The sequence below is a fragment of the Furipterus horrens genome, unplaced genomic scaffold (assembly GCF_987537825.1).
Source record: "Furipterus horrens unplaced genomic scaffold, mFurHor1.1.pri manual_scaffold_1, whole genome shotgun sequence".
Classification (NCBI taxonomy): Eukaryota; Metazoa; Chordata; class Mammalia; order Chiroptera; family Furipteridae; genus Furipterus; species Furipterus horrens.
In genome coordinates this window covers 61,532,449-61,555,769 of record NW_028327171.1, presented here as the reverse complement: position 1 = coordinate 61,555,769, position 23,321 = coordinate 61,532,449, and the positions used below count along the sequence as shown (strand labels likewise).

The window sequence follows — 23,321 nt, the reverse complement described above, 5'->3', positions numbered from 1 at the left end:
TCGAGGAGCCGCGGAAGGATCGCACGCACGCGCGCAAATCCCTCCGTGGCCGCAGAGAACTGGGGGCGCCGTGGTTAGAAGCAGCCACTGCTACCGCCGCTGCCGGCACAGCTATTTCTCAGGATCCCGGTGCTGGTTAGTAGCCTCGGAGCTGCGGGCGAGAAGCCGGATCGGCGCGCTCCGCGGCTTGTCCCTCACCGCCGTCTCCGCGTCCTCCCACCGCCGCTCCTCGGGGAGGGGGGCGGTCGGTGCCTGCGCAGAGCCGCCTCCTCCCCGCCCCCGCCCCGCCTCCCCCCGCGCCGCCGCCCGCTACTGCCGCCGCCGCTGCGCTTGCTGCTCGTTGCCGTCCCCGCTGCAGTGCGAAGGGCTCGAAGATGGCCGGTTGGCAGAGCTACGTGGATAACCTGATGTGCGATGGCTGCTGCCAGGAGGCCGCCATTGTCGGCTACTGCGACGCCAAATACGTCTGGGCAGCCACGGCCGGGGGCGTATTCCAGAGCATTACGGTGAGGACCGGGGGCGGCGCGGGTTCCCGTCCCCGGACTTGAGCGGTGCTGGCCGGCCGTAGGGCGCCGCAGCGCGGGCCCGGGGCACAGAGGGCCGCGCCGGCAGGTGTGCGAGGCTGCCGGCGCCGAGGATACGGCTGCCTGGCTGGCGGGGAGGCCGAGGCCCGGGGACGCCCCCTCGCCCGGGGCTGCGCTGACAGGCGGGGGCGGCGGCCCGGCTCCCTGCGTTCCCAGAGCTATTCCGGGGATGCTGGGGAGGGGGCATGCAGCAGCTGGGGCGGGCGGGGGGCTCCCTTCTTCCCCTCGTGCGTCTCCCTTAGGTACCCTGGAAACCCTGAGGTTTGCTTTGCATGTGCCGGGGTGGGAACGAGGGCCTGAGGTGCCGGCCCACAGCGCTCCGGGCCAGGCGGGGGTCCTCCGGCAGCCGGGCTGCCCCTCACTCCGCGGACAGACAGTGCGCCTCGCGCCCCGCGGGCTGTGGGAGGCGGCGGCTGCCCTGCCCCCGGGATCTTCGCAGCGACTTTGCGTAGGTTTGCCGGTGTCCAGGCCTCTGGGGCTTCCAAGAAATGTGCGCCGACAACGTAGGTGGATTCGTGAATCTCTACTTCAGCTCTGGCTACATAGGATTTTTTTTTTTTTTTTTTAATTCTCCAAGATGGCGAACTGCCATTGATTTCTCTCCTCCTACTATGGAGACTCATCGATATACCGTTATCCCCAATTACGCAACATACCTCTAAAAAAGGGGATGCTTTTATGGGGTTTTCAGTAATCTGCGAACACCAAAGGGACACTTCACTTCTCCAAGTCCCTCCTCCTTTCGTGATGGTAGTAAGGAACTTATGCAGATTTATGCTTCACAGTACCTGATTTTGTGACTTAATGGTTTTGACTTGCCACATGTGTGGCGAATAATTGTCACTAAGCCTCCAGTGCTGCTTTAGTGTTTTGTCTCTTTCTGCACAAGGCTCTTTGTAAAATTGTGACGATTGTGTCATATATAGGACCATTCCCTTAATTTCTTAGCCTCACACTCACTTCGTATCAAATGCCAAAATTCATGCCCCATTACCGATGCTACTAATTACTACTTACATGGTTTGAGATCTGACTGTGTAGAACTCAGTCCTTGATGCTAGTACTTTAATGTCTCCCATAAACGCAGGGGACTCCAATTCTTACAGAGAATTGACATCTGGTGATCAACTTTTTTTCCTCAGTCCTCTTGTTTTTTTTGTGTGAGTTCCCGCTGTCTGGCAGGGAAGATTGCAGGAGTGTGCTTGGAAATGGCTGGGGCCTGCTATGACTCTGCAGTTCTGATGGGGGCGACGCCTTCCTTCTTATTCATGGAATGTTGGAATGCACATTTTCTCCTTTCCGGTTCTGGTGGCTACCTCAGTTTCTTTCCAAACTCCCCTCCCTTCTCCCTGTTCTTTTACCATTGCCTACTGCAGTGCTACCGACAGAATCCTCTTTGCATTTGCCCAAATGAGAACTGATTACTGAGGTGGGAGGGGAAGGGAAGTTGGAGAGGAAAAGGAGTAGTGGATAGAAAAATAGGAGGGAAATACGAATTTGGGAAAGCACTGAGGCCTAGGGTTTGAAGTTCATACTGTGGTGAGATGCCAAGCTATTTGAAGCAGAGTAGACGTGAACAGACCTACTAAGCATGGAGACTTTAAAACAATTTTAAATTTGATGCAACACAACTGACTGTAATGTAACTGAATATGAAAACTAGTTATTGCTGTAAGTTTATAGGTGAATCTTTACCACTACAGAAGCACTTCAGGTCCCACGTGACTTGATACAGTTTATAAATAACTCTTTAAGTTTGTAGTTTATCTAGTGTCAACTACCAACTGTTTAAAGGTATTTTTCATAGACTTGGTTTTTAGTTAGCAGACTACAGTGGGAACTGTGAAATCTAGTATAAAACATGTAATCACATAGGATTAAGTAATTCTTTAGAAAAGACTAGAATTTGATTTTACACTAGTGAAATGTAAATATCTTACATTGGTAGTAAAAATTTGGCACACAGTCTTTCCTGTTATATTGAGACCTGAAGGAATTAACTATAACTTGACGTTTTGTTTTTTTTTTTCTTTTTCTGTTTTTTTGGGGGGCGATGGCAGCCAGTTGAAATAGATATGATTGTAGGAAAAGACCGGGAAGGTTTCTTTACCAACGGTTTGACTCTTGGAGCAAAGAAGTGTTCAGTGATCAGAGATAGTCTATACGTCGACGGTGACTGCACAATGGACATCCGGACAAAGAGTCAAGGTGGGGAGCCAACATACAACGTTGCAGTGGGCAGAGCTGGTAGAGGTAAGCAGGGCACTCTTTTGGTTAAAAGTTGCATGCCACATTACAACTTAAGCAGTTTCTTTAACATTTTGAATAAAAGTGTTAGTCTGTAATGGCTATTAAGGTGGTTTTTGTGAACTGCCCAGCACTGAAGGGAAGCACTTTTAAAACTACTACCTAACTGTACATCAGCTGCATATACAGCCTAGCCTCTGAGATCTTGGCTTTATTCTAAAATAGAATATTCATATCTAAAACTCTCCAGTTTCAGCTTTAGTAAACTGAAAATCTAAATTTGTCTTTTAAACTGCTTGACATGTCTAGTGACAATCTTATGGTGTATCCAGATTGTTAAATCACTCAAATTGTTTGGTTATTTTAGTCCCTTTATGTCTTTGACCTTTGGATCTCTTCCTTTTATTTCTTGCTTACATTTTAATCTTTCATTGCTCAGCATAAAAATGGGAAAATTAACTTTGACTCACTTCTTTGTTAGGAACATTGCTGGGGAAGAGAGAAATAATTAGAATAAGGGCTTTGGAGTAAGTTTTCCCTTAACAAAATATTTTCATAATCTAAGTGTATTTGAGATTTAGATTTGAAAATTAAGAAATTATATTTCGTTTATACAGTTGATCCAGAAATTCTGGTATTTTCTGACTGTTGTCCACATTGTAGAAAATCTTACTGCACTGGGTATGTCTCATTACTTTTTCAGAACTTTCAAAATTGAGGTTTATTATGACATCTGATTAATTTAAAGTATATTTAAATGTATTAACCTTTGTAAATAAAGAGGGTTTGTGTAGTCTCATACGGCAGACTTGGCACATATAACACCAAATTTACCATGTGAAGAGCTCCTCTGAGCTGTAATTTATTTCAATGATCCTGCTAACTCACTGGGATTGTCCTAAAGGTTACTTTTAATTTTAATGTGAGTTGATGCATATGAATATTTCTTTATAGGAAAATTAGGTGATGGAAATAATAGACAAATCTCTTCAAATATTAGCTGAGCTCAGATCAATGTTAACAAGCATCAACAATATGACATAAAACCAGAATGAGATTTCCATACCATTTAGCACTGCTGACATCTAGTGGCCGTGAATGTAAAATCTGACATACATATATTTTGGGGATAGATCTTTAAACTGCATCATAGAAGAAGAACCTGTTGGAAATAGTAAATCTGTTTCAGGATTTTAGACTCAATTAAAAACAAAGCTAGAACAGTAAGGATGTCAGTACTTTTAGCCTTTCCTGAATAGCACTGAAAATGCTATTTGGAAATTTGGTTTTCCTCTGGAAGTAATAGATACATTTAGCCTCACAGTTTGTACTTAATCAAGGTCGTTAAATTGGGAGAATTTTTAAAAGTAATCACCTAAGTTTTTTAAGTTTATATTTTTGGGGCCAGTCTAATATATATTTGTCATGCTAACCAGAAATTTTTGCCCTAGAATGGAAGATAAAAGATCACACTTTTTTCCCCCATAGCAAGTGTAAAGAAATTTTTATAGAGCACTGCAGCTGCATCGATTGGACTTTCCAGATGTAATTAATAATTAGTTTTTAACATACAACTAGTTTGAAAATTTTCCTATTTGGAGACCTAGTTTACTTCAGTGTTTGACAGTTCATGGAAAACTAACTTAATGTTAACTTATTAATCGGGGTTCTGTCTGCTAAAACTTATGTGACTTTCTTGATTAACACTTCTTTTGAAACACTTTTCTTCTTTCTCTTTCAGTCTTGGTCTTTGTAATGGGAAAAGAAGGGGTCCATGGAGGCGGATTGAATAAGAAGGCATACTCAATGGCAAAATACTTGAGAGACTCTGGGTTCTAGCTGCTAGGCAAACTGTTAAGTATTAGGGGAAAATTGCTCTTAAACTTTCCTAGCTGTAAGCTTGAGTCTTAATTCTGGAAATTTTATTAGCAATGCAGGGTGATGGGGTATGAACCTGTGTCTCCTTTGTATCCCTCTGTTGGTGGGGAAAGGTATCTTTCTTTTTGCCCTTCCCCCATTAAATAATTCTGTTCACTTTTGTTTTGTTTCCTTGTGTACTCCAGCATTGGTTATAGTCATGGGAAAGGAAGGTGTCCACGGAGGCACACTTAACAAGAAAGCATATGAACTCGCTTTATACCTGAGGCGGTCTGATGTGTAAGCAGCCTCTCCCCATCTGCCTAGCAACTGTCTTCATCACCACCCCAATTATAGTCACAGTGCTGCCAAACTATATGGTAGCTAATTTTTCTTCACCTATTTTCTAATGTCATAATTCCTATTTGCCCAGTGGATCATTTGTATGTTAACCACTGTATGTAATCAACCCTTATCTGGCAACATAATTGCAGCACAATAATGATTTGCATGATACCTTGAAATTTGGGGGGAGGGGGCATGCCAAGTTGGGCATCACTTTCTTTTAGCAATTAATGGGATATTGATTACTAAAATAAGTTAATATAAGCAAGGTGCCGGTGTACAATCTCTAATTTGATCAACGTCTTTTTAGTACTTTGAGCATTTACTTAGCTCATTTAGTCTTCCTTTTGTAGCGCATGGTTGGAAGGAAAAAGTGCATGCTTCTTTCCTTCACTCCTCTCTTTTTCACCTCCTCCTTTTGCACATAAGGTATTTCGTTTGCTTCCACCTTATTTTATGCAGTGCCTGGTTTATTTAACCAATTAATAATCCCTTTTGTTGATTAGCTATTGAGAGCTGCAGTAGTTTGCTTTTAGTATTGTTGCACGTGAGTAGACAAACCTTTTTTCATAGTGTCTACAGGACATCTGAAGAGTGCAACTGCAAAACAAGAGTAAAAGGCACTTCCTCCCATGACCTCACAGTAACCATACTGATTGAATCCCCGGGGACATTCCATCATTGCAATAGATTTTTGTTCCTATCTTTTTCTTTGCACACCAGCTCTACTCTTTAGTAAAAATGTAAAAGGCTGCCATTATGGACATTAGGTATCCCAACATAACCATCTGGAGTGTGTCCAGTTTGTTCTTCATAGGACCAATTTTTATTTGCAGCTTAAGTTTTTATATAAAGTTGCATTATTGTGGACTTGGCTGTCTTGTGATGAATTTTTTTCATATGTATTCTGTGCCATACTGTTGTTAAAATGAACTGTTGCTATTGTGAGATGGATTTTAACTGACCTATTAAAGGTTTCTTTTGAATGGCACTACTTTAGGGACATTCTAGTATTTGCTTCTATTGTTTGGGCCTTGTGGATTTAAAAACAAATCTTGTTGCTGATTTGTCCTTTTCTTTCCCTGCACTTTGTTACATCTGGGATACAGTCTAACTCATCTGATTTAATATGCATTTAAAAAAATGCCATAACTATTAAACACCTTGTTTACAGACAGATGAAATAAATTTATTCCAACCAAATATTCTAGACTCCTGTTATTTATATAAATTGTTGGTTTACTGTTGCAGTTCATTTTTGACACAATAGGAATGTACAGAATCGGCCAAACTCTGCTGCAGGCATAAAATCTTCTTTAAAAATTCTGCTGATGGCCTACTCTAGTTCCTGTACTATTTATTATAAATAAAATGAGTGCCTGGGAATTTCTTCTTAATGGTCTTTGAGCTACTAAAATGGCATTTAGTCATCTCAGGCTCATCTACAGGCTTATAAAAGGAAAATTAATGTATCCACTAGAAATTAAAATACAGTCGTACCTTGGTACTTGTCAGTTTCAGAACTCATCAAACCCAGTACTCGCCGCATTTTGACGAGAAAAATGTTTTGGGACTCGTCGCAGTTGCTAGAATTTGTATGAGTCATAACATTGTCCCACAAGAGACATGCTTCATGTCATTGTTTGGTACTCATGAGTTTCAGCACTTGACACGAGTTCCAGAACGAATTAACAAGTACTTCTTTTCTTTTGTTGTTGGTCTCTAATGTGAAACCTAGTGGGCAGTAAGGGGCCCAGTACCAACAAGGGTTTCTGCATTGTGGATTCTTCTGGGTTGAACTGTCATATGACTTCCTTAGGTTTGGAGGCTGTGTTGGCAGGCTGAAGTCAGCCACTTAGGGCTCTCACATAAGAAAACATTCCTACGTAGCATATAAGATAACTGGAATGTTCTTTTGAAGTTCCTGCCTTTGGAGTGACATATTAATGATAGCTAAGTGAAGTTAATCCCAGAGGTCAGAAGGTCCCTGAGATATATTGAAGTTTAGTAAATATGTTAGTTTAACTTTTTGAGTGCCATGCATAATTCGAAATTTGGATCAACGTGAGAAAAAATATCAATATATATCCTGAGGTACAAAAAAAGAGAACAAAACATAAAATATTTATTCCATTGTTATTTACATTATAGCCATCGAAAAAAGTCGCTGGGACCAACACTGGCACTTTCGGGAAAATTTGTCAGTGTCGCTCACAGTGATGTTGGCACTCAAAGAGTTAATACTATTTAGATAAATCATTACCATGAACTCTCAAGCAGAAGAAGCTCACAGCAGGGGTGCAAAAGTTGGTGGGTCTAAGTGAAACTGGGGAGTTGGTTATAATGCAGATTCTGGGCTCTGGAGGTGGAGATTTCATAAGCCCATAAGCCTGGAAAGATCCTTTAGAAACAATTGGCAGGTCAGTCTGAATCACTAAGCAGCCTGTGTGCTACTCTTTTAGAAACAGTGGATTAGGGAATGAGAATCTCTTTTCCTTACTTAAATTACTGCATAACTAAGATTTTTCTTTGACAGTGTTAGGCAGTACTGAATTTGTACATACAGGGGTATACAAGTTTGGAAGATAGGGATTTGAGGCTACTTTGGTAGTTGGGTGGGCATACCTTAGAAATTGTAAAACAAGAATGAAAACCTCTACTTCCTGACCCATTAAAATTCCTGTTAGGAAAAAAAGGTTGGCCAAATGAAAATTTGGTGATGGGTTGTGATGAGATTTTATGATAATATACATTCACATTTTAGTTGTAAAGAATTGTTAGTGTAACTAATTAGAAACCAGAATTGTGAAACCTGAAATGAATGAACCTGTAAGTAGGTGAGGGTGTGTGTGTTAGGGGTGTGAGTACATGAGTAGAAGATGGTAGCGGGCATCTGTATGATTAAAATAGTAAATAATGAGGGGAAAAAAGTAAATAATGAAACTAGTCATTGGTCCCCTACCCACAATTTCATTAGAAAAACACTTGTGAAAAGATATGTAGCAGAATATCCATCACATGGCATTCCTTATAATAAACTTGGAAAACTACAAAATTTAACATTCACGGTTATGAGTTGGATAAATGATTGTCCAGAGGATAAAATAGTCATTGACAAATGACATGAGAAAAGGCTTACCAATGAATGTTAAATAATGAGGATATAAACATGTTACATACAGCATATAATACAAATGTATTTCTGAACGTAAAATATCAAGATAAATTTATGTCTTGGGTAAGTTTCCAGGAGACTGTCCTTTTATAATCAGAAAATTTTTTAATTATGAAGGTACTGAAATTGGATTTCAATTTTATTTAATGTCCTATTTTTAAATTGTATAGTTATACCATGAAGATATTATAAAAGATTCCAAGTGAATATCAGAACTAGCACAATTCTAGTCACTGCTTTTAAGTAAGACACTTCATAAATTTTATAACTAAAAAGAGTTTGGAGTTTTTTTAAAAAGTAGTTTTTACCTCAGAAAAACCCCTAACTTAAAGGAACCAGGTCCGTTGGTCATTCAAACTGTGGATTAAGAATTAGGGAAACTAATATATGTTACAGTGACTTAACTTTTCTTTGTATAAAAAACAAAAAATTTTAGGTACGATGTTTTTATTATTTAAAAACTATAAAAGCTATTACATATTGTGTTTTTATGTGCCAGGCACTGAGTTCAATGTTTTGTCCTCACATTCTACCTTAGGTTAAATAAAATTATATAAATGACCAAATTCCAAAGCTCTGCTATCATTGTAAACTAATGTACTGTTTCCCATGCCTGTGTTTTATTTTTAAAAGGTGAAAGTGAGGTGGCATCAGACAGTAGATATTGAGCTTTTATGTTCATAAGCAGAAATGACTTTTTTTGGTTGATTATAAGAATTTTTCTGAACAGCAATTCAGAAAATGAAATCCCCCTAACAGTGTTGTTACATTTCTTTTAAAATGTTATTATTTTTTCTTTTTACAACAAAGGCTCATCTCCCTAGTGTATTTTCTGATAGGCTTTTGTTCACTAACAATTTCTCATGTCAGTGCAGATACATACATTATCCTTTCAAGGGTATGTAGCAGTCTACCCTAAGGATGTACTATAACTACAACAGGATACCAAAATGTACCCTATTGCTGGAATGATTTTGGCTGTGGTTTTAACTTTTGGGGGAATACCTAACTGAGCAGTTACCTTGTATAAAATTCTAAGGTGATATGTGTTTTATCTGATCTAAATTACCTCCATCATTATATCTTTATAGCACTGCATATAAAAATAAGGCTAATGTGGGTAATACTACAGAACAACAATTAAAGTTCTTAAAGTAGAAAACATGTTTATTAACATTCAAACTCCCTTCATACAAGGCCATATAAAAATTCTTAGCATTCTGATTATACATAAGTCTATATTTTCTACATAGTTACAACGATGTATAATATAATTTAGCTTTTCATAATACATTGTTTAAATACATCATTAGTTCTGTTAAACACAAGCAATTATTTTCATATCCAATATTTGGACAATCTCCTCTGTACATAGTTTAGCAGAGCTAGTTAGCATAAGATGTTTTTTATTAAGAGGTATGTGACCTGTGTGTTAACAGTTGAAGTTTGGTATTTTTGTACAGCATTTCCTTTTTGCTTTGATCATAACACAAAACCCTTAAGGATACTGAAATTCAGTAAATTAAGTCCAGTGACATATTATTTTAGTTGATGAATCAATTTCATACATAATACTACAGTATTAGAAACCTTAAAACTTGAAATCTGCACCAGCACAGACTGTTCCTTTCAGGATAAGACTACTTGGGAATAGAGGGAAAAAGATGGCTTTGAGTTTGTGCTGCCAATAGGAGGAAAAGTGCTAAATTACCTTGTTGCCTCTCCCTAATAATGGCAATTTGGAATAATACCAGAATAAATATTTCAACTCAACAACTCTAGGAAACTTCTTGGAAATGGGAGTTGGCTTAGCTCATGCTAGGCAGCCACAGCATTGATATTGTGTATAAAACACAATTTGCATACTGTGATAGAGGTCTTAATTGCAAGCTATACTGAAAAATTTTTTTAATGTTTTGGCTATATTTCATTCCAAAAGAAGAGTTGATTTGATGCTTGAGTTACAGCACCAGCCTGTTAATACTTGGAAGTATAATCCAGATAAATACTAGATCAAGAAAAAAATGGGTTCAGTAAGATTAAATTGTAGAATACTAAAAAATAAGTTATTTCTACAGAAATCTGTTAAGGGAGCAAAAGATCAAATTATATACCTAAATAAACATTTTAAAGGGAAATAACCCAGTCACCCTCTGACTGGGTCAAACAGTATTTGCTATGTTGTAATCCCGTTCATCATTAGACTGCAGCTGAACCACAACACTATGTTCATTAATCTCGTTTTCTGCATCACTACTGTCAGTATCTTCATTGTCATCTTCCTCATAGTCTGAAGATTCTGTCAGGTTTTGATGTGAGCGGGATTCGGACAAAGCCCCGAATGACTGGGTGCTGACAGAAGCCAAAGGTCGAAGTAGAGGGGTATGTTCTGACACCTCATTTTCTTCTTGACTACTGTCTGTGTCAGAGTCTGAATCACCTTGAGAAGAAACAACTTTTTGCTTGCAGACTGGACAGGTTTTTTTGGTTTTAGTTAGCCAAGGGTCTACACACTTGCAGTGATAAGCTGTTGAAGCAAAATATACAGCTTTAGGTAGTATTCTGGTTGCAAACATTTAAAAAATTTTACCATGTTTATGAATGTTATTCTGATCTATATCCATCAAGTAGGGACAAAAGAAGAAAAGTGTGTGAATTTTTATAAACACCTCCATCCTATAATGAATGAGATTGCTAATTAATATAGGACCTGGCTTATGGAGTGCTAATAAGTAATGTCTCCCCTTCTAACATTAAACCTAAATATAAATTTATTATGTCAAGTCAAAGCAATATGTGATTTATTCATACCATGGGAACAGGGAAGTATTCTGAGCTTATCTCCATCTTCATATTCATCCAGACAAATGGCACATACATCATATTCATCTCCTAAGACAGGAAATAGTAAATAAAATTTATTAGAAGATGTAGAGAAGTATTCTTTTCAAACTATTCAAGTTAGGTCTTCCTCAGTCAGTTATTTTAAATGCCTTTTGTTTTATCTATCTTTAAGTGATACCTTTTGTTTTCTGTTAGATCAGGGACCTACTTTAACTTATGAAAACTGAAGTTTTAATTTAAATAATTAAACTCTTACCTAAAATAAAAGATGTCAAATTTGTTTACCTTGATTACCTTTGCAAAATATTTTTATAAAAAAAAAATTCCAGTAGTGTTTTATATAACTTATGAAATATTTTATGCCAGTCACAAAACTTCATATTTAGGTATCTTAAAGTCTCTAAGTAAAAGTGGAAATATGTTAGAACATACTCAATTTTTAAAGAATATACTGGTGAATAAAAACACACTTGGAATGAGACACACTGAGCTTCAAATCTCTGTTCCAATGCCAGTTCTATTGTATCTAGCAAGTTACTTAGCCTTTGACATCCAGTTCTTTTGTCTGGGAAAAGTCTTATCTACCTTGCAGCGTTATGAGGATGAAATGAGATAATATAAGCAAAGGGCTAGGCACATAGGTGTTCGCTAAATGGTGTTTATATTAATATCACTGACCTTTAAAATTTCTTATTGTTGAGCTTACCACTTTTAAGTCATGAATGTTTATTAATTCATAGTTCTTTCTGGAATTTTAGGGTAGTTACACGTTTTTTAAGGAACTGGCGGTCTTATATGACACATGGTCTTAAGTTGAGCCAGTTGTGGCTTTTTATGTAGTGGCATTGACCACGGTAACTGCTTTCAACTCATTACAAAAATTTCAGAGAACAATTAAATTTAGTGACCATCTCACACACATGGTAACAACCTGGGGAGGCATGTTAGAAGTAAAGCCCATCTCTGGATAGCATCATGGAGACACCACAAGAAGAGAGGGAGCAAGGGATCGAGGACCTATTTGAAGAAATAATGACTTGAGAATTTTCCTGACCTGGTGAAGGAAAAAGACACGTAAGTCCAGGAAGCACACAAAGAGTCCCAAACAACATGGACCCAAAGAGGCCCACACGAAGACACATCATAATTAAAATGGCAAAGCTTAAAGACAAGAAGAGAATCTTAAAATCTACAAGAGAAAAGCAGCTAATTACCTACAAAGGTGATGAAAAGCAAGGACCTATAGCAAAGGCTATTTAACCCAGCAAGGCTATCATTTAAAATTGAAGGAGAAATAAAGGGTTTCCAAGACAAAAAAAAAACAAACAGCAACAAAAAACTACAGGAGTTTGTTACCGCCAAACCAGTATTGCAACAAATATTAAAAGGCTTGCTTTAAGAAGAGAAAAAAGAGCAAAATTTAAAAAAATAAAACAGCAATAACTATTATCTATCAATAATCACTTTAAATGTAAATAGCTTAAATGCTCAAATCAAAAGATATAGGGTAGCTGAATGGCTAACAAAACAAGACCCATATATATACCATATCCAAGAGACCTACCTCAGAATGAAATATGCACAGACTAAAAGTAAAAAGGACGGAAAAAGATATTTTATGCAAATGGAAAAGAAAAATAACTTGGGTAGCAATACTATATCTGACAAAATAGACTTTAAAACCAAGGCTATATAGGAAGAGACAAAGAGGAGCCTATATAATGATAAAGGGAACAATCTAACAAGAGACTATAACCCTAGTAAACAGTTATGCACCCAACATAGGAGGACCTAAATATGTAAAGCAAATCTTGGTGGTCATAAAGGGAGAGACTGACAGAAATACAGTCATAACAGGAGATTCAATGGATAGATCTTCCAGACAGAAAAGCAGCAAGAAAATGGCAGCCTTAAATGACACACAAGGTCAGATGAATTTCATTGATATCTTCAGAGCATTTCACCCCAAAGCAGCAGAATATACATTCTTTTCAGGTGCACATGGAATGTTTTCCAGGCTAAACCACATGTAAGAACTCCAAACAAGTTTCAATAAATTTCAGAAGATTGAAATCATAACAAGCATCTTCTCTGACCATAATGCTATAAAACTAGAAATCAATCACTAGAAGAAAACTGAATACATGGAAGTTAAATGACATGTTATTAAACAATGAATGGGTCAACAATGAGATCAATGAAACAAATGAAAATGAGAACACAACAACCCTAAATTTGTGGAACACAGAGAAAGCAGTTCTAAGAGGGAAATTCAGAGCATTACAGGCCTATCTCAAGAAACAAGAAAAAGCTCAAATAAAGAATCTAACTTTAGGGACTTCCGGCCAAGATTGAGGCTTAGACAGACACGCTCGGTCTCCCTCTACAACTAGAAAGGAATACAACTACCTCAAAACAAAAGATAACCAGAAATTCCAGAAAATCAAACTACATGGAAGCCCAACGTATGAAGTTATAAACCAGTGGTGCTCGCCTGGACGGGTAGGAGGGGCGAGAAAACGCGGTGCTGTCCGCGGTAGCAGCGGGGATAGCGGCGGGACTGCGAGAAACGTCAGGGGAAGCAATTCCAGCTTAAGTCGAGCCCCGACAGCTCACGACCCCAACGCGGGGAAAGACAGCCCCCCCACTGCATCGGACGATGAGGCGGAGAGGGCGGGAGGGCGGATCCTGGTCTCCCAGTGGAGAATAACGGCAGGAATCCATCTTGGACCCCCGCCCCCACACAAAGCACCACAGCACAGCAAAAAAGGTCGGGATCACCGCCAGTCGCCAGGTAGTGACGAGTACACCGGGCTCCGCCCCCCACAGCCTGCCCAGGAAGCAAAGCAAAACACAAATCTGTCAAAATGAAGGAGACAACAATTGAAATCCCAGTGACACACCTCACCAGGCAGCAGATGAAGAACCTGACAGACGAACAAATAAGAAACCTTTCAGAGGCTCAGTTCAGAGCTATTGTTATAAGGTGGCTTACAGAATTAACAAAAGATTTGGAACAGGACAGGGAAGGAAAGAAAGCTACTCATACTGAAATGAACAAAAACACATACTAGACAAGTGGTGAGGAAATAAAATCCAGAGATCAAATCAACAAACCAGAACACAAAGAAGGAACAAACAGTCAACCAGGGCAGAAAGAGGAAACAAAAAGTAAGGAAAGTGAGCAGAGGATCATCAAACATTCAGATTATAGGATTGCCAGAGAGTGAAGAAGAAAAACTAGAAATTGAAAAATTTTGTGAAAAAATAATGAAGCAGAACTTCCCGAACATGGGGAAGGAAATAAGACTTACAGGTCCAGGTAGCACAGAGAGTTCAGAAAAACTGGACCCAGGGAGAACCACTCCAAGACACATTATAATCAAATTGTCAAAAATTAAAGATAGAGAATCTTAAAAGCAGCAAGAGAGAAGAAAAGTATCATGTACAAAGGGGTCCCAATTAGGCTATCTATCAGCTGATTTCTCAAGGGAGACCCTGCAGGCAAGAAGGGACTGGCAAGAAATATTCAAAGTAATGAAAAGCAAAAAACTACAGCCACGAATACTCTATCCAGCAAAACTGTCATTCAGAATAGAAGGGCAGAGAAAATGCTTCCAGGACAAAATAAAACTGAAAGAGTTCATTAGATCCAAACCACTATTATATGAGATGTTAAAGGGACTGTTGTAGAAGAAGGGGGATCAAAACTATGAACATTAAAATGAAAACTGCATCACAAGAACCAACAACAGAAGCTAGGGAATCAAAGGCAAATTAAATAGGCAGCGAGAGTGATAAAAGGACTATAGGTATGGGGAACATACTGGGGGGAGGTCAGCAGGGAGGGGTTAGAGGGAGAGGGAGGGAAATGGTATAGGAATTAAGAAGCATAGTAGGAGGGAATGGGATAGACAGGAAGAGGTTGAGAAGAACTATATGCACAACCAATGGACATGGACTAAAGGGGGGGGGACACAACTGGAGGGAGGAGGGCCACCGGGTGGAGAGGAGCAGAGGGAAGGGAAATTGGGACAACTGTAACAGTATAATCAATAAAACATTTTTTTTAAAAAAAGAATCTAACTTTACACTTAAAGGAATTTGAAAAAGAACAACAAAGCCCAAAGTGAGTAGAAGAAAGGCAATAATAAAGATCAGGGCAGAATAAATAAAATAGAGTATATATATATTTTAAAATCAATGAATCCAAGAGCTGATTCTTTGAAAAAATGAACAATACTGACAAACCTTTAACCAGACTCATCAAGAAAAAAAGAGAACGGATCCAAAAGCATAAAATCAGAAACGATAAAGGAGAAATAACAACTGACATCAAAGAAATACAAAGGATTGTAAGAAAATATTACGAATAGCTATACAGCAACAAATTCGGCAACCTGGATGGAATGGATAAATTCCTAAAATATATAACCTTCCAAAAATAAACCAGGAAGAATTACAGAATCTGAATACACAGATTACACCTAGTGAAACTGGATCAGATGGCTTCACAGGTGAATTTTATCAAACATTCTGAGAAGAACTAACGCCTCCTTCTCAAACTATTTCAAAAAATTCAGGAGGAGGGGAGACTCCCAAATTCATTTTACAAGGCCAGCATTATCTGGATTCCAAAACCAGATGAAGACACTATAAAAAAACAAAACAAAAAACTGGCCAATATCCCTGATAAAGACAGATGCTAAAATCCTCAACAAAATAGTAGCAAACCAAATTCATTAATCATGAATGTGAAAGATCTGTACTCAGAAAATTGTAAGACACTGAAGAAAGAAATTGAAGATAGAGTAAGTGAAAGCACACATTATGTTCATGGATAGGAAAAATAAACATAATTAAAATGTCTGTACTACCCAAAGCAATTTATAGATTCAATGCAATTCATATCAAGATACCAATGACGTGTTTCACAGAACTAGAATAAATATTTCAAAATTTATATGGAACCACAAAAGACCCTCAAATAGCAACAGTGATCTTGAGAAAGAAGAACAAAGTTTGAGGAATCCCATTAGTATCAAACTATACTATAAGGCCATAGTAATCAAAACAGCATGGTACTGGCATTAAAAAGAGACACATGGATGAATGGAACAAAATAGAGAGCCCAGAAATAAAACCACATCTTTATACTCAATATTTGACAGAGGAAGCAAACACATACAATGGGCTAAAGATAATTTATTCAATAAGTGGTGCTGGGAAAATTGGACAGAATCATGCAGAAAAGTTAAATTAGACCACCTTCTTATGCCACACATAAGAATAAATTCAAAATGAATTATTTTAAACGTAAATGTTAGACTCTAAACCATGAAAATCCTAGAAGAAAACATAGGCAGTAAAATCTCAGATATTGCTCATAGCAATATTTTTTTCTGATATCTTCTCAGGCAAGGGAAACAAAAGAAAAAAATAAACAAATGGGACTACAAATTAAAAAGTTTTTGCACAGCAGAGGAAGCCATCAACAAAATAAAAAGCCCACTGAATGGGTGAACCTAATTGCCAATACATCTGATAAGGGGTTAATATCCAAAATTCAAAAAGAACTTATAAAACTCAACTCCAAAAAAAATAAATAAACAATCCAATTAAAAGATGGACACAGGGCCTGAATAGGCACTTCTCCAAAGAGGACATACAGATGGCCGACATATGAAAAGATGAGCAATGTCACTAATCATCAGAGGAATGCAAATAAAAACCACAATGAGATATCACTTCACACCGGTCAGAATGGCCATCATCAATAACTCAACAAACAACAAGTGCTAGTGAGGATGTGGAGAAAGGGGAACTCCTGGGCACCGTTGGTGGGAATACACATTGGAATAGCCACTGTGGAAAGTTAGTATGGAGCTACTCAAAAAATTAAACAGAATTGCCTTGTGACCCAGTGATTCCACTTTTGGGAATTTACCCAAAGAAACAAAAACAACATTAATTTGAAAGAATAAGCACCCTTACGTTTGTTGCAGTGTTATTTACAATCGCCAAGATTTGAAAGCAGCCCAAGCGTCCATCAGTAAATGAGTGGATGAAACAACTGTGGTACATTTACACAATGGAATACTACTCGGCCATAAAATTTTTACCCTTTGTAACAGCAAGGATAAACCTGGAGAACATTATGCGAAGTAAAATAAGCCAGTCAGAAAAAGACAAATAACATATGATTTCACTCATATGTGGAACCTAATGAACAAACTGAACTAACAAGCAAAATGGAGACAGACTCATAAGATAGGGAGCAGGCTGACAGCTCAAATACATTTACATTATAATTACTGGTCACCAAAATGGAGAAGGAAAGGAAACTACAATTGTGAGAATACACAAGTGTTCTTATTAAGGCAATATTGACCCAAATGACGATGTAGTATCTGTCCCCTCAAACACCTCACAACTCTGGAATGCCCACTGTGACAAACGTGTGTCAGTGTACAGTATTTTCTAAATTCCCACACATTCTTCATTTTCTGGGAGTAGGCAGTTGGTCATAAACATTGTGCCCTCCCTCCCTCGTCTGACTAAAACTTGAAGCAATCACATCCACTGCCAGGCCAGCTGTAGCCTTCGCTTCTTCCTCTGAAGCGGCCAACTGTGGACTGACTTCAACAAGATCCAGTGCCGACAGCAACCCTGTATTGTGTATTTCCTCAGTAATATACATGCCTTCTTGATAGGTCAGCCCCCCTACAACAGGGGTTCCTGTGGCTGGAGCCAATGTAGGGTCAAATGCATCAATATCAAAACTCGGATGGGTCTTTGTCTTTTGCCAATCAGCAGATCTATTGTCTGTTCCATGACCTTCTGTATACCAAGTCTATCTATGTCTCTCATGGAAAAATACTGGATAGCATAATTCTTTAGAATAAAAGGTTCAGGGGAGTGGGTATGAATGGGTACACTGGGAGGTGATGATATTAAGAAGAAAAAGGACTCATGGATATGGACAACAATGTGATTGTGGGGGGTGGAGGGTGGCTGGAAGTAGAAGAGGGCATAAAGGGGGATAAATGGTAATGGAAAAAAATACAAAAAACTAAAAAAATGAAAAATGTTAAAGCATTGCTCCATTTTTATGTAATCTATAAAAGGCTATATGGCACTTTTTTTTGTCTCTGAAATAAAATCTCAGTGATTAAGCTATAAAAGAAAAATCCCTGCTACCTTAAAATTTCAAATGAAACCTATTTTTTAAAAATCATTTGTATCTCAGGGACCTGTCTCCTTCATATAAGGATGGGGTAGGGAGACAGCTGCTATAAGGATTTTTCATCTGCTGTGAAACATGGTATGTGGTAACCAATCCTTATGGTTACAGACTTGGAGAAATGCATTAACTGACTGACACAAGAAACCACAATTTCAATTGAAGAGCGATTTTGAGAATAGTCAGTAATAAAATTATAAGCAAGTTGGCTGTTTCAGAACCAAGAAAACAACTAAAAGGCTATTATTATTTTGTGTGTGCTAGAAATGGCTAAGTCAGTATTTAAATCATTTAAATATTAATCGGCACAAACATTTCTAAAAGCTGCAGAGGTTAAGATCAGTAAGATAATTGGGAATATTTCAGATAATCATGTTCTCAAAGTATAGTAAGTGTATGGGAGTTTTGACCAACCTTTGGGGTAGGGCCTCAAGTTGGTGGTTTCTATAGGTTTGATTACAGGCTATACCTATGGAAGAGTTCCAAAAGCCAACTTCTTTTTGGCTTATTGACAAATATTTCCAAAATATTAACAGATTCCCCTAACACTTAACATTTCCATTACATTGTAAGCCTTATAAGAATTCTTTTAAGATTTCCATGATTTGGTGCTGTAACTTACTGGAGTGATGAGTACCCACAGAAATGTTCTATACTTCCCTTCATGTTTTCAATCATCTAATAGTTGCATCTGCAACTATAAGAAAATTGCAACAATTAAATTGGGATTTATTTTCTATTATCTATGCATACTTTTTCAAAACCATTACAGTATACTAGAACCTGCATAACAAATATACCTCTCCCTGTTGCTTTAAATGCAAAATCTCATTATAACCAAAACATTCTAAAACAAAAATATAACTAACTTAACCTTATGGTTATTAGAAAGAAATTGCAAGTGTAATATTTATAAAGTTACTTATTTTTAAGCTGCTTTATGATTCTGTAAATCTCATATCATCATAAAAGAAATGTTTAATGACTTAATTTTGATGACACTAATATTTTATTTATGATTTTTATTTAAGGGTTTTTTGTGTGTAATAATAATTGCTACCATCTGTTGACCTGTTGCTGTGTACTGTTATAAGCATTTTTCATATATTAATTTACATATCCCATCCATCTTATGAAGCAGATATTGTTAGCCACATTTACACATGAAAGGATGTATATACAGTTATGAAACTTGCACAAGGTCACAGTCAATAAATGGGTGATCCAGATTTCCAGCCCAGGTCTGTCAGACCCCAAATTCCATGCATGTACAGTATTATCTTCTAGTACATACACTCAGAATTTTGCATTTAAATAATCTTCTTTGATTTATAGTGTATAAAGGGTAAAAGGTTAAGAAATACTCTTAAGCAGCCACTTATTAGAAATTAAAATGTTTCCAATTCATATACGTGAACACTCTTTTGGTCTTCAGACTGTCACACATGGGAAAGGAATGAAGATTGTTTTTCATCCCTATCTCCCATAGTTTCTCATTCTAGGATGCTACAGAATAGCAGCTACATTCTACAACTTTAATTAAGGGTCAGACATTTCTTATACATTCTGATGATCAAGTGATAGTGCATGTGTGCGCAATAAACAAACAAATGACTCCACTGAAAGAACATTATGTTGGCAATTTTGGGGGGTGGAGGTGGTAATTACTTCATTAATTGAGAATAAGGATAAAAATGACTGCCTTGGAGATCATAAATAAATCCATATAACAAACTTAAAACCTAAGCCTAAGCATTGATATTAGCATTGACCAAATTCCATTTGGGGTAATTTTTTTTATTTTTTATTTTTTTAAATTGATTTAGAGAGAGAGGGGAACATCAATTTGTTGTTCCACTTATTTATGCATTCATTGGTTGAGTTGAACCCACATCCTTGGTGTACTGGGATCACACTAACCAACTGAGCTACCTGGCTAGGGCTGGGTAATTTTCTTTTTTAAACTAACTTTTCCCTATATTCTAAACAGCCATTCTATATTAACCTTTATTGGTTCTAACTTGAATGCATTATGCAAATAAACTAATTGCACTCAAGATCTTTCTGAATAGAGAACCAAATAGATTCAAAGGTTCATTATCCTGAAGTGAAAAATCAAAGTGTAATGGATTTTAGAATGATAAATATTGTTAGACCTCAAGTACTTAAAAAGCATTTCCTTGTAGTAACTACTAAAGTTTTCATGTTCTTTCTCATTATTCCTTTTCAGACCACCAGAAATTCGGTGTACAATACTCTTCCACAGCCAACTTCAACAACCTCAAATTTATGTACATCCTTAAATACTTGTGTGTTCTAATCCAATAATTATTTTTCTTTTGTTTCATATAAAGGAATTTAAACAAAAACCTTGAACAGCCTCAGGTACACTTGGGGTTTAAAGTGGAAGAGGATTTGCGCCTACGTTACTTTGGCATAAAACAGAATTTCTTCTAGATGACTTCTGCTTATTGTCTAGATTGGGCTGGTATTTATTACAATTCTTAATGTAGCAAAAGTGACTATTAAAAAAATCTAACATATATAAGGACTTTTAAAAAACAACTATAACAATTATTATCACACCTAACAAAATGAACACTAATTTCTTCTAATACCCAAAGATATTCAAATTTCCTCAATTGTCTCAAACCTGTCTTTTTATAATTGATTTTCTCAAACCAGGATCCAGATATTGGACCTGATGTTTGTAATGTTTGGATGATGACTTCTAAGACTAACTCTAAGAGTCCTGCCCTCTTTATATAGTTTGTTGTTAAATAAACTGATTTGTCCTTTAAATGTATTTACATTTTTGGATTTGGGTGATTGTATACATGACTATTTTCTAAGATGGCTATAACATTACATTATTATTCTACGTTCAGATAAAAAATTCTACTGTCTCAATTGTACCTTTATGCAAATTTGGGGGGGAAAAACCCACACTTCCTCAAGGCACTTTATTGCTGTCTGCCAAAAAATAATTATCACAAATATAAAAATCTCTGATGAGGAAGAATGAATGCTGACTTCCCAGAGCTGTACGATGTACAACCTGTGCAATTGTATGTTGCAGCCTGGATTCAAATTCTTGGTAAAAAAAAAATTTCCCACAAGTAAGAAAAGGTGGGTGGGATTCCTTTTTGATAAACTGGATTACTTCAGTCCTTAAATTGAAAAGGCATAAAGATCATTGATTTTCAACACTGTCAATATCCTTAGACAGTGGTGAGCGTAACAGGCTTTTCATACTCTTTAAGACTGTGTACTCCAAGTATCTTGACTAAGAAAAAAGTAATCAAGTAAGGTTTTGGCAAAGGAATAACTTTTTAAAAAGTTAAAATAGTCTCTAGTTCTATGTTCAGGTGGAAACCATTTTGATTTTACCCTTGCCATACTGATGACAAAAGTATGACTTTTTCAGACAACAACTACCAAAATATATTAGTCTGCCACTTTGAAGAGGAAATTAATCTATTTAATGATTGGTTCTAAATATCTGGCTTACAATGGAATAATGAGAGAACAAAGTTAATACTGTCAAAACACCTGTGCAAATTAAAAACTACTGTCAGTGAATATAATAGAGGGCATTTTAGCAAAGGTATAGTATTCTGGTAGCTAATGGTTAGTTTAATACTTTTAGGATCAGTGTAACTGAATTTAAATGGTTTGTGATTTAATATAATTTGGAACAATGAGCAAATACCAGAGTTCCTACTAAATGCCATGCTAAGTATAAATGTTTCTTAGAAACTAAATATAATTGTGCAAAAAAAAATACCTTTAAGATGTAAACTAATAAATAATTTAAATATGTGAGGCCTCTCTCATTTTATGTATTAGGAATGCACAAAAACATATACTACATGTTTCCTTCTTGATAGAGATTCACTATCGCATTCTCAATGTTTAGGTAAAGCCTGGCTGGTTTGGCTCAGTGGATTGAGCGTCGGCCTGCGAGCTAAGTGTCGCTGGTTCGATCTTCCAGTCAGGGCACATCAGAGAAGGAAAACTCTGACTCCAAAAAACCTCCACTGCCTTGCGGCATACCTCTTCAGGGGAAAGGCTAAGGGAGTAAACCCTGACAGAAAATCCGGAGCCGGAGTCCCTAAGGCGGTTTGACGTTGTAGTCAACACTGGCAACTCCTGCGGCGCACCTGAAGCCAAGCTGTATTGACTCCGTCTTTCCCTTGGACCCTTCAGCTGCGAAGAGAGGGGGTGTCTGCTGCATGGGCAACAGCGGACCCTCCATATCACCCTGCCCAGGCTCTGTAGCTTCAGCTTCACTGGAGAGGACATTCCAGCGTCATCGTAAGATGTCGATTCAACACGGGAGGAGACAGATACCGTGTCACTCCCGAGTCGGACTGCACAGCCATTTAAGAAGCTACACCATCGTCTCTCGAGACGGACGGCTGACGACGAATGTTTAGGTAGAATGCTATGTCTATAGCATAGCAAGTACCCAGTACATATTTACTTAATGCAGGAGTAGATGATTAAATCTGAAATTTACTGTATAAGTTAATGTATAAGTTACTTAAGGACAGTATTTTTTTAATATGTTTTTAAAAAGCAGTCTCTATAAATCAGTAATATTAACAAATAATTCTATTGGTACTAAAATACTAAATGGAACACTTCAGATAAGACAGGTGGTTGTGATCACACCTAAAACATTTTAAGGATCCTGGACTGACATGGCAATTTGTAAAGTAACAGGAATTCTCATATGCCTCTTGTAGGATGAAAAATTGGTATAAACACTTTGGAGATCAACTTACCACAGTGCAGTCGTCGGCAGCCGTCCGTCTCGAGAGACGATGGTGTAGCTTCTTAAGAGTCTATCTGCACCGCCGAGAATGGCTGTGCAGTCCGACTCGGGAGTGACACGGTATCTGTCTCCTCCCGTGTTGAATCGACATCTTGCGATGACGCTGGAGTGTCCTCTCCAGTGAAGCTACAGAGCTTGGGCAGGGTGTTATGGAGGGTCTGCTGTTGCCCATGCAGCAGACACACC

General features: G+C 37.8%; 2 protein-coding genes across 9 annotated transcripts in view; one reads left to right on the top strand and one right to left on the bottom strand.

Annotated features, from left to right (window-relative positions):
* Window positions 1-286: 286 nt before the first annotated feature.
* On the top strand, window positions 287-22,117 carry PFN2 (profilin 2). 6 transcript variants are annotated; one of them, XM_090275782.1, is made up of 3 exons: window positions 287-506; window positions 2,645-2,792; window positions 20,526-22,117. In XM_090275782.1, the coding sequence occupies exons 1-3, from the start codon at window positions 375-377 to the stop codon at window positions 20,621-20,623; spliced, it is 378 nt and encodes a 125-aa protein (XP_090131908.1). In that variant the 5' UTR covers window positions 287-374; the 3' UTR covers window positions 20,624-22,117. The 6 variants fall into 6 exon arrangements, with proteins under 6 accessions (XP_090131908.1, XP_090131897.1, XP_090131907.1 ...); XM_090275771.1 differs by having other exon boundaries at window positions 289-506; window positions 2,645-2,837; XM_090275781.1 differs by lacking the exon at window positions 20,526-22,117 and adding an exon at window positions 4,895-6,236 and having other exon boundaries at window positions 290-506.
* RNF13 (ring finger protein 13) overlaps window positions 9,355-23,321 on the bottom strand; it is a 139,237-nt gene continuing 125,270 nt past the window's right edge. For all 3 annotated transcript variants that reach the window (XM_090275754.1, XM_090275755.1, XM_090275757.1), the window contains 2 exons: window positions 11,020-11,100; window positions 9,355-10,735 (listed from right to left, as the gene is read on the bottom strand). In XM_090275754.1, coding sequence (XP_090131880.1) covers window positions 10,371-10,735; window positions 11,020-11,100 — 446 coding nt within the window. In that variant the 3' untranslated portion in view covers window positions 9,355-10,370. The remainder of the gene's footprint in view (window positions 10,736-11,019; window positions 11,101-23,321) is intronic.